General features: G+C 40.3%; 1 protein-coding gene across 1 annotated transcript; it reads left to right on the top strand.

The window, feature by feature from the left end:
* Positions 1-2,585: 2,585 nt before the first annotated feature.
* LOC311037870 (E3 SUMO-protein ligase ZBED1-like) lies at positions 2,586-4,811 on the top strand (the record flags this gene model as incomplete). The annotated part of the gene is made up of 2 exons (XM_084047164.1): positions 2,586-4,056; positions 4,357-4,811. The coding sequence occupies 2 exons, from the start codon at positions 2,586-2,588 to the stop codon at positions 4,809-4,811; spliced, it is 1,926 nt and encodes a 641-aa protein (XP_083903290.1).
* Between the last annotated feature and the right edge of the window lie 7,082 nt (positions 4,812-11,893).

Below are 11,893 nucleotides of genomic sequence, written 5' to 3'. Positions count from 1 at the left end.
GATACGGGTACTTCTGAGGGCCCGTACATGATTGTAAAATCCGTGGCCAAGGGGTAAGCACTTTATATTTTAAATCTGAATGTGTATGTAGATGTACGAACCCCAAGTGCAAAAGTGAAGACTATTTTTAACTGACAAGGCTATTAAATATATAGTTAGTGAGTACTTTTCCACAGTAGGTGTCAAATAATAGTAGCCTCGGAAACCCATGCCTTTTGTTTCAAAAGAAAAAAATAATAGTGGTGGGCGACTATTCTTGTTTCAACTGAATCAGATGCAGCCACCAGTCTGGCCGCCAGAGTGAGCCAGCTCCTAAGACCTGGCTAGACGGGCAGATAGACAGATGTAGTTTTGGCCATAATGAGGTTTCCGCCCGACAGACAATACATTTATATTGTTTTTCAGGACTTTCAAAAAGCGTTAAGCAAAATGGGGTCCGGGGACCCCCAGCCCAGGGGTCTTTGGGGGGGTTCCAGGGAGTTCCCAGAAAAGTCTGTGTGTGTGTGTGTGTGTGTGTGTGTGTGTGTGTGTGTGTGTGTGTGTGTGTGTGTGTGTGTGTGTGTGTGTGTGTGTGTGTGTGTCACACACACACACACACACATTTTTTGAACTGTGAATGGAGTTTCTAGGTGAAAGTGTTTTTTTGAGGTCCCAAAACCTTCCATCCGCCTCCATTATAAATCTCTGAACTTTTAAAGGAGTACAATTCTAAAACTATGCAACATTTCAAAGATTCCTTTTCAGGCAAACATGTCCACAGTAAGATGAACATTGTAAAGTATGAATGAGGTTACTAGGCGTAAGTATGTAGTTGTAAGCCTGCCTTTAAATGTCCATTGCCGCATTAACAATGCATGGGGCGCTTAAAGTTAAATATCTCCAAAACTACAAATGATTTCAAAGAAAAAAATCTCAAGCATGCATATCCACAGTAAGGTGGAAATTTTGAACTGTGAATGGAGTTTCTAGGTGAAAGTGTTTTTTTGAGGTCCCAAAACCTTCCATCCGCCTCCATTCTAAATCTCTGAACTTTTAAAGGAGTACAATTCTAAAACTATGCAACATTTCAAAGATTCCTTTTCAGGCAAATATGTCCACAGTAAGATGAACATTTTAAAGTATGAATGAGGTTACTAGGCGTAAGTATGTAGTTGTAAGCCTGCCTTTAAATGTCCATTGCCGCATTAACAATGCATATCTCCAAAACTACAAATGATTTCAAAGAAAAAATCTCAAGCATGCATGTCCACAGTAAGGTGGAATTGTTGAACTGTGAATGGAGTTTCTAGGTGAAAGTGCTTTTTTGAGGTCCCAAAACCTTCCATCCGCCTCCATTATAAATCTCTGAACTTTTGAAGGAGTACAATTCTAAAACTATGCAACATTTCAAAGATTCCTTTTCAGGCAAAAATGTCCACAGTAAGATGAACATTTTAAAGTATGAATGAGGTTACTAGGCGTAAGTATGTAGTTGTAAGCCTGCCTTTAACTTTCGTTTGTTTTATTTAGGTTCTGAAACGAAAATCAGTAAGATAGACTTGAGAAGTGAATTCGAATTGAATCTCAGATTATACTAAAATACCTTCACAGGGCCCGGGGGATCTTAGTATAATCTGAGCTTCAAATTGGAAGTGAATATTTGAAAAATTGAGCAATATCTAATTTGGGGTCTGAAAGGAAAATCAGTAAAATAATTGTTTAAAGGCAGGCTTACAACTACATACTTACGCCTATTAACCTCATTCATACTTTAAAATGTTCATCTTACTCTGGACATGTTTGCCTGAAAAGGAATCTTTGAAATGTTTAATAGTTTTAGAATTGTACTCCTTTAAAAGTTCAGAGATTTAGAATGGAGGTCGATGGACGAATTTGGGACCTCAAAAAAACACTTTCACCTAGAAACTCCATTCACAGTTCAAAAATTCCACCTTACTGTGGACATGCATGCTTGAGATTTTTTCTTTTGAAATCATTTGTGGTTTTGGAGATATTTAACTTTAAGCGCCCCATTCATTGTCGATGCGGCAATGGACATTTAAAGGCAGGCTTACAACTACATACTTACGCCTAGTAACCTCATTCATACTTTAAAATGTTCATCTTACTCTGGACATGTTTGCCTGAAAAGGAATCTTTGAAATGTTGCATAGTTTTAGAATTGTACTCCTTTAAAAGTTCAGAGATTTAGAATGGAGGTCGATGGACGAATTTGGGACCTCAAAAAAACACTTTCACCTAGAAACTCCATTCACAGTTCAAAAATTCCACCTTACTGTGGACTAGGGCATTCACCAAAAAGTCGACTTCGACTTGAGTCGACTTAATTAGCACAAGTCGACTCCCACCTGGTGAAGTCGAAAGTTGTTTTTCTTTTTTTCTTTTTTTTCCAAGTTTTTTTTTTCTCCATGTGTGTGTGTGTGGGAGGGAGGTGGGTGCGGACTGCAAACCCGGTCTCTGATTGGTTTACCCTGATAGTGTATCCTACCTTTAACCAATAATCACTTCATGTCTAAAATCAAGGGGCGGTACTTAGCGCGGTGGAGGGAAAATGAACAGAAGCAGACAACAACAACAATACAGACATGGCGGCTATAGAGGATTCAGAATCAGATACGCAGAAAAACAAACAACACAGTCACAGATCATCTGTGTGGAAGTACTTCACTCTAGATGATGAAGAACGTACAGTGACCTGTACACTATGCAAGAAGTGCTACAAGTATAACAACAATACGAGCGTTATGCTCGGCCATCTGAAAACGCATCCAGTTAACCTAAATAATGAAGGGAGTGGTGGGAGTGCGAGTGGTCGGGTGCAGAAGGTCATGAGCAACTACACAAAAAAGCATCTAACAGATCAGAAAAAACAGCACATCACGGGTTTGCTCGCTAATTTCATCGTCAAAGACGTGCGACCTTTGGCTGCAGTGCAAGGGGTAGGCTTCAAAGAAATACTGAAATATTTTGAACCGGACTACACCGTCCCGAGCCACACAACACTGTGGGCTAATATCAACCGGCAGTGTGACGCCCTGCAAAAGAGCATCAAGGAGGAGATGAAAGGCAGGAGCGTGTCGCTAACAACTGACTTATGGACATCCCCAACCATGGAGCCTTACATCACAATTACTGCTCATTATATTACAGACGGGTGGAACATGAAAGCCAGAGTCCTGACTACCTCTCTCATGACGGAGCGACACACAGCTGTCAACATCTCAGCTCGCCTGGATGCAACAATAAAAGAGTGGGGACTACAGGCGTTTTGTACGGTGCACGATAATGCCTCAAACATGAACCTGGCCTTGGAAATGTGCGAGATGTCCCCACAAGACCTAGGATGCACCGGGCACACTCTTCAGTTGGCAATAAAAGCTGGATTAGTCCTACCTGAAATCACCAAGTCCGTCGATGCAGCCAGACGCATTGTAAGTCATTTTCGCCACTCAAGCGTGGCAAGTGGCGCTCTGAAGAAAAAACAGTCTGACCTGAACGTGACCAAAAATAAACAAAATAAGCTCCAAAATGACTGTGCGGTTAGGTGGAATTCCACTTTCATGATGCTGGAGCGCTTGCACGAGCAAAGAATCCCTGTGCAGGCTGTTCTGGCAGATGAAACAGTCACAAAGCCAAGTGTTCTGAAGACCCTCACCATGCGAGCGTCACATTGGGAGCTCATAGAGCAACTTATTCCTGTGTTAGCTCCCCTGGCAAAGGCTACCAAAGTGATGTGTGGCGAGTTGCACGTTGGCCTGTCTTTCATCTATCCCGTGATTTTAAACGTCATCAACACCACCCTCGGTGTCCAGGAGTCGGACTTGGGTGCGATCCGCTCCTTCAAAACCACTGTGAAAAAACAGCTACAAAAACGCTTCAAACTAGAGTCTGAAGGCCTGGCAGAGTCCATTCCCATCATCGCCTGTCTGCTAGACCCCCGCTTCAAACATCTGCTGTTCCTCCCATCCAGCACGAGAGATGATGCCCACGACCACCTGCATAAGCTGCTGCGAGAGGAGACAGACCCACCCCAGGCGCCTGCCACAGATGCTACAGGTAAAGTTAGGCCTACAGTCCAGTCTATCATTTTGTCAAGTGAAATTACTTGTTGTCACAATAGCCTACGTCAAAAGCTACAGCTGCTTTCGTAGCTATCCAGGTTATTGTTAATTTATTATACAAAAAAATCATTCGTTAATTTTTATATTTATTTCGTAAAACTATAATTACCTTGGTGGCTATTGAAATGTAGGTCTGATCTTTTATACAATTTGGCTGTAATTATTACCTAATTATTCTTGCGTATATGTGGTTGTTTGTGAAGAAACTGATCAGCGTTATTAATTGCCGTTGCAGCTGAAAATGATGACGGCGAAGATGAAGATGATATCCAAGCTGAGGACGTTGGTGCTGCGCCGGGCCCGGTGATGAAGAAATCCAGAATGGAAAGTGACTTTGAGGAACTTTTTGGACCACACTATGAAAGCGGGAAGAAAGAGGGTCGCTCCACTCCAGCCGAGGAGCTGCGGGATTATTTCGCAACACCTCACATTCCCACCATGGAGAACCCACTTAAATGGTGGGCCCGGAACCAGGACCAGTTCCCTAGATTAGCCAAACTGGCTCATCGATACTTGGCTGTGCCAGCTACCAGCACCCCCAGCGAGAGGGTGTTCTCTCTGGCCGGGAATACCATCACCCGGCAGCGGGCAAGCCTTCATCCTGAACATGTTGATACCCTCATCTTCCTCCATGAAAACCAGGAGCGCAAGGCCAAGATTGTGAAAGAGATTGACAGCGACGAAGAATAGGATTACTGGTGCTATTGACAGTGGACTTTAATACCATTGGAATATTATTTAACGTTTTATTGGGATTACTTGATTGTCGTTTCATTTCTAAAGGATATCTGGGTGAGTTTTGAATTATATTATTTATTTGTATAAGTTGAAGTTGTCTTCTGAGAGCTGACCATGGGCAGCGCATTTTGAAAAAGCTTTAATGTTTGGTTTGGCTACATTTCGTTTATTGTTTTTATTATAACTCAAGCTGACTTGTTTTGTGGTGTGCAATTAAAGCCTTCAATTTGGTTTATTAATGTCTGAAAGATGCGCTAACTGGTGTTATTGTAAAGCCAAGCTGACGTTTATTTTGGGGTTTTAAACCTTGGATTTTCGATTACATTTCACCATGGAAATTATCTCTAACTGGCTTATTCTATTCATTGGCCTATTGTAAAGGCAAGCTGTTGTTTTTGGGTGTGGATTTTTGCCATCTGATTATTATTATTATTATTTCAGTCAGTGTACTGTGTTTTGATTCTGAGCTGTTACTGGTAAAAAAAAAAGAAAGAGAGAAAAGAAATGCAATGAAAACGCACATGATTGTATGTTGTGAAAGTGAAGACATATTTTTTCAATAAGTAAAGTTGCTTAATTTGGACAGCAGTGTGTCAGTGTGGTTTCTCCTTATATGGCGCTGGTTTCCCTTTTGCTTGATATTGTTGATGGCGAAACGATCAGTAGTACACATGAAAGAAGACCCTTCACATCTCATAGAGAATTTTAAATTTTAAGAATCGGTTCAGAATTGAATGAGTACGGCTATAGTTAAATGTGAACCTCTCTGCTATAAATGTGCATGGACCATTCTGCGCGCCCCTTGGCTGCGACGTACATTTTTTTGAACCGAATGAACCGAAGGAACCGAATTAAATATGAAAAACCCGACATAAAAAGGGGGAAAACCCGAACCATAACCGAAAAAAATCGCGCGCGCGCGCTTCGCGCGCGCGCGCAGGGGGTCCAGCGTGCACGCGCGCTGCGCGCGCGTGCACGCGGGACAGGTCGACTCGACTTCGACTTTAGTGTGAGTTGAGTCGACCTGAATAAATCTGAAGTCGTTAATGCCCTACTGTGGACATGCATGCTTGAGATTTTTTCTTTTGAAATCATTTGTAGTTTTGGAGATATTTAACTTTAAGCGCCCCATTCATTGTCGATGCGGCAATGGACATTTAAAGGCAGGCTTACAACTACATACTTACGCCTAGTAACCTCATTCATACTTTAAAATGTTCGTCTTACTCTGGACATGTTTGCCTGAAAAGGAATCTTTGAAATGTTGCATAGTTTTAGAATTGTACTCCTTTAAAAGTTCAGAGATTTAGAATGGAGGCGGATGGAAGGTTAGGGTTAGGCTATAGGGACCTCAAAAAAACACGTTCACCTAGAAACTCCATTCACAGTTCAAAAATTCCACCTTACTGTGGACATGCATGCTTGAGATTTTTTCTTTTGAAATCATTTGTAGTTTTGGAGATATTTAACTTTAAGCGCCCCATTCATTGTCGATGCGGCAATGGACATTTAAAGGCAGGCTTACAACTACATACTTACGCCTAGTAACCTCATTCATACTTTAAAATGTTCGTCTTACTCTGGACATGTTTGCCTGAAAAGGAATCTTTGAAATGTTGCATAGTTTTAGAATTGTACTCCTTTAAAAGTTCCACCAGGAAACCTGTAACTCTCAGCCAACAGCATAGCTAAACTGGTAGAGCGTCTGTCCGAAGAGACCGAATTGGCCAGATTCGGTTTCAGTTACTAAGGTGGTGACTGGATTTGAACCAGGACACTCCTACAAGTTATTCTACGGATATCAGTCAATTTATCCGTTGCCCCAAGTACATACTTACGCCTAGTAACCTCATTCATACTTTAAAATGTTCATCTTACTCTGGACATGTTTGCCTGAAAAGGAATCTTTGAAATGTTGCATAGTTTTAGAATTGTACTCCTTTAAAAGTTCCACCAGGAAACCTGGTTTCATTCATTGTCGATGCGGCAATGGACATTTAAAGGCAGGCTTACAACTACATACTTACGCCTAGTAACCTCATTCATACTTTAAAATGTTCATCTTACTCTGGACATGTTTGCCTGAAAAGGAATCTTTGAAATGTCGCATATTTTTAGAATTGTACTCCTTTAAAAGTTCAGAGTTTTTGAATGTTGGCGGATGGAAGGTTTTGGGACCTCAAAAAAACACTTTCACCTAGAAACTCCATTCACAGTTCAAAAATTCCCCCTTCTGTGGACATGCATCCTTGAGATGTTTTACTTTGAAATGATTTGTAGTTTTTGAAATATTTAACTTTAAGCGCCTAATGCATTGTCAATGGCAATGGATATTTAAAGGGAAAAGGGTACAAAGTTTTCAAGGCTAAGTTAACAGAATAAGTCAGGACCTCTGTGGTGCAGTGGTTTAGATACAGGACCTGCAACCAGAAGGTTACCGGTTCAAATCCAACCAGGACAGGTCTCCAACAAATACCTGACTCTTGCACCTTTATCTGATCTTTCAGTGAAGACCGTGTAAGACACCATAGAAAGTATGTACCATGATGGAGCAGTGGTTAAGATTCAGGCCTTACACACTGAAGGTCCTGAGTTCAAATCTCGCAAGGACATCTTTCTAACTTTTACCTGGGGCTTTTACCTTTATATAATCTTTCAGACAAATTCCACGCAAGTCAACAGAACATGTAAGGACCTCTGTGGTGCAGTGGTTTAGATACAGGACTTGCAACCAGAAGATTCCTGGTTCAAATCCAACTGGCACACTTTTTTTTCTTTCCCAAGACTCAAGACCCAAAAGAGTCTTGAGTCGAACCAATTACTCCCGCGGAGACATCAAATTTCTCTTTTGGGCCATGAGTCCCAAGACTCAAGGCCCAAAAGAGAAATTTGATGTCTCCGCGGGAGTAATTGGTTCGACTCAAGACCCAAAAGAAGGTGAACTGACTGTAATGATTCAAAATGTCATATATAGAATAGAAACCCCAATCAAACTTTAAAATGTTCATCTTACTGTGGACATGTTTGCCTGAAAGGGAATTTTTGAAATGTTTAATAGTTTTAGAATTGTACTCCTTTAAAAGTTCAGAGATTTAGAATGGAGGTCGATGGACGAATTTGGGACCTCAAAAAAACACTTTCACCTAGAAACTCCATTCACAGTTCAAAAATTCCACCTTACTGTGGACATGCATGCTTGAGATTTTTTCTTTTGAAATCATTTGTAGTTTTGGAGATATTTAACTTTAAGCGCCCCATTCATTGTCGATGCGGCAATGGACATTTAAAGGCAGGCTTACAACTACATACTTACGCCTAGTAACCTCATTCATACTTTAAAATGTTCGTCTTACTCTGGACATGTTTGCCTGAAAAGGAATCTTTGAAATGTTGCATAGTTTTAGAATTGTACTCCTTTAAAAGTTCAGAGATTTAGAATGGAGGCGGATGGAAGGTTAGGGTTAGGCTATAGGGACCTCAAAAAAACACGTTCACCTAGAAACTCCATTCACAGTTCAAAAATTCCACCTTACTGTGGACATGCATGCTTGAGATTTTTTCTTTTGAAATCATTTGTAGTTTTGGAGATATTTAACTTTAAGCGCCCCATTCATTGTCGATGCGGCAATGGACATTTAAAGGCAGGCTTACAACTACATACTTACGCCTAGTAACCTCATTCATACTTTAAAATGTTCGTCTTACTCTGGACATGTTTGCCTGAAAAGGAATCTTTGAAATGTTGCATAGTTTTAGAATTGTACTCCTTTAAAAGTTCAGAGATTTAGAATGGAGGCGGATGGAAGGTTAGGGTTAGGCTATAGGGACCTCAAAAAAACACGTTCAGCTAGAAACTCCATTCACAGTTCAAAAATTCCACCTTACTGTGGACATGCATGCTTGAGATTTTTTCTTTTGAAATCATTTGTAGTTTTGGAGATATTTAACTTTAAGCGCCCCATTCATTGTCGATGCGGCAATGGACATTTAAAGGCAGGCTTACAACTACATACTTACGCCTAGTAACCTCATTCATACTTTAAAATGTTCGTCTTACTCTGGACATGTTTGCCTGAAAAGGAATCTTTGAAATGTTGCATAGTTTTAGAATTGTACTCCTTTAAAAGTTCAGAGATTTAGAATGGAGGCGGATGGAAGGTTAGGGTTAGGCTATAGGGACCTCAAAAAAACACGTTCACCTAGAAACTCCATTCACAGTTCAAAAATTCCACCTTACTGTGGACATGCATGCTTGAGATTTTTTCTTTTGAAATCATTTGTAGTTTTGGAGATATTTAACTTTAAGCGCCCCATTCATTGTCGATGCGGCAATGGACATTTAAAGGCAGGCTTACAACTACATACTTACGCCTAGTAACCTCATTCATACTTTAAAATGTTCGTCTTACTCTGGACATGTTTGCCTGAAAAGGAATCTTTGAAATGTTGCATAGTTTTAGAATTGTACTCCTTTAAAAGTTCAGAGATTTAGAATGGAGGCGGATGGAAGGTTAGGGTTAGGCTATAGGGACCTCAAAAAAACACGTTCACCTAGAAACTCCATTCACAGTTCAAAAATTCCACCTTACTGTGGACATGCATGCTTGAGATTTTTTCTTTTGAAATCATTTGTAGTTTTGGAGATATTTAACTTTAAGCGCCCCATTCATTGTCGATGCGGCAATGGACATTTAAAGGCAGGCTTACAACTACATACTTACGCCTAGTAACCTCATTCATACTTTAAAATGTTCGTCTTACTCTGGACATGTTTGCCTGAAAAGGAATCTTTGAAATGTTGCATAGTTTTAGAATTGTACTCCTTTAAAAGTTCCACCAGGAAACCTGTAACTCTCAGCCAACAGCATAGCTAAACTGGTAGAGCGTCTGTCCGAAGAGACCGAATTGGCCAGATTCGGTTTCAGTTACTAAGGTGGTGACTGGATTTGAACCAGGACACTCCTACAAGTTATTCTACGGATATCAGTCAATTTATCCGTTGCCCCAAGTACATACTTACGCCTAGTAACCTCATTCATACTTTAAAATGTTCATCTTACTCTGGACATGTTTGCCTGAAAAGGAATCTTTGAAATGTTGCATAGTTTTAGAATTGTACTCCTTTAAAAGTTCCACCAGGAAACCTGGTTTCATTCATTGTCGATGCGGCAATGGACATTTAAAGGCAGGCTTACAACTACATACTTACGCCTAGTAACCTCATTCATACTTTAAAATGTTCATCTTACTCTGGACATGTTTGCCTGAAAAGGAATCTTTGAAATGTTGCATATTTTTAGAATTGTACTCCTTTAAAAGTTCAGAGTTTTTGAATGTTGGCGGATGGAAGGTTTTGGGACCTCAAAAAAACACTTTCACCTAGAAACTCCATTCACAGTTCAAAAATTCCCCCTTCTGTGGACATGCATCCTTGAGATGTTTTACTTTGAAATGATTTGTAGTTTTTGAAATATTTAACTTTAAGCGCCTAATGCATTGTCAATGGCAATGGATATTTAAAGGGAAAAGGGTACAAAGTTTTCAAGGCTAAGTTAACAGAATAAGTCAGAACCTCTGTGGTGCAGTGGTTTAGATACAGGACCTGCAACCAGAAGGTTACCGGTTCAAATCCAACCAGGACAGGGCTCCAACAAATACCTGACTCTTGCACCTTTATCTGATCTTTCACTGAAGAGCGTGTAAGACACCATAGAAAGTATGTACCATGATGGAGCAGTGGTTAAGATTCAGGCCTTACACACTGAAGGTCCTGAGTTCAAATCTCGCAAGGACATCTTTCTAACTTTTACCTGGGGCTTTTACCTTTATATAATCTTTCAGACAAATTCCACGCAAGTCAACAGAACATGTAAGGACCTCTGTGGTGCAGTGGTTTAGATACAGGACTTGCAACCAGAAGATTCCTGGTTCAAATCCAACTGGCACACTTTTTTTTCTTTCCCAAGACTCAAGACCCAAAAGAGTCTTGAGTCGAACCAATTACTCCCGCGGAGACATCAAATTTCTCTTTTGGGCCATGAGTCCCAAGACTCAAGGCCCAAAAGAGAAATTTGATGTCTCCGCGGGAGTAATTGGTTCGACTCAAGACCCAAAAGAAGGTGAACTGACTGTAATGATTCAAAATGTCATATATAGAATAGAAACCCCATTCAAACTTTAAAATGTTCATCTTACTGTGGACATGTTTGCCTGAAAGGGAATCTTTGAAATGTTTAATAGTTTTAGAATTGTACTCCTTTAAAAGTTCAGAGATTTAGAATGGAGGTCGATGGACGAATTTGGGACCTCAAAAAAACACTTTCACCAAGAAACTCCATTCACAGTTCAAAAATTCCACCTTACTGTGGACATGCATGCTTGAGATTTTTTCTTTTGAAATCATTTGTAGTTTTGGAGATATTTAACTTTAAGCGCCCCATTCATTGTCGATGCGGCAATGGACATTTAAAGGCAGGCTTACAACTACATACTTACGCCTAGTAACCTCATTCATACTTTAAAATGTTCGTCTTACTCTGGACATGTTTGCCTGAAAAGGAATCTTTGAAATGTTGCATAGTTTTAGAATTGTACTCCTTTAAAAGTTCAGAGATTTAGAATGGAGGCGGATGGAAGGTTAGGGTTAGGCTATAGGGACCTCAAAAAAACACGTTCACCTAGAAACTCCATTCACAGTTCAAAAATTCCACCTTACTGTGGACATGCATGCTTGAGATTCTTTCTTTTGAAATCATTTGTAGTTTTGGAGATATTTAACTTTAAGCGCCCCATTCATTGTCGATGCGGCAATGGACATTTAAAGGCAGGCTTACAACTACATACTTACGCCTAGTAACCTCATTCATACTTTAAAATGTTCGTCTTACTCTGGACATGTTTGCCTGAAAAGGAATCTTTGAAATGTTGCATAGTTTTAGAATTGTACTCCTTTAAAAGTTCAGAGATTTAGAATGGAGGCGGATGGAAGGTTAGGGTTAGGCTATAGGGACCTCAAAAAAACACGTTCACCTAGA

Source organism: Gymnoscopelus microlampas (assembly GCF_963454915.1).
Source record: "Gymnoscopelus microlampas genome assembly, chromosome: 21".
Taxonomy (NCBI): Eukaryota; Metazoa; Chordata; class Actinopteri; order Myctophiformes; family Myctophidae; genus Gymnoscopelus; species Gymnoscopelus microlampas.
The sequence above is the reverse complement of the archived record's forward strand: the minus strand, read 5'-3'. Positions and strand labels throughout refer to the sequence as shown.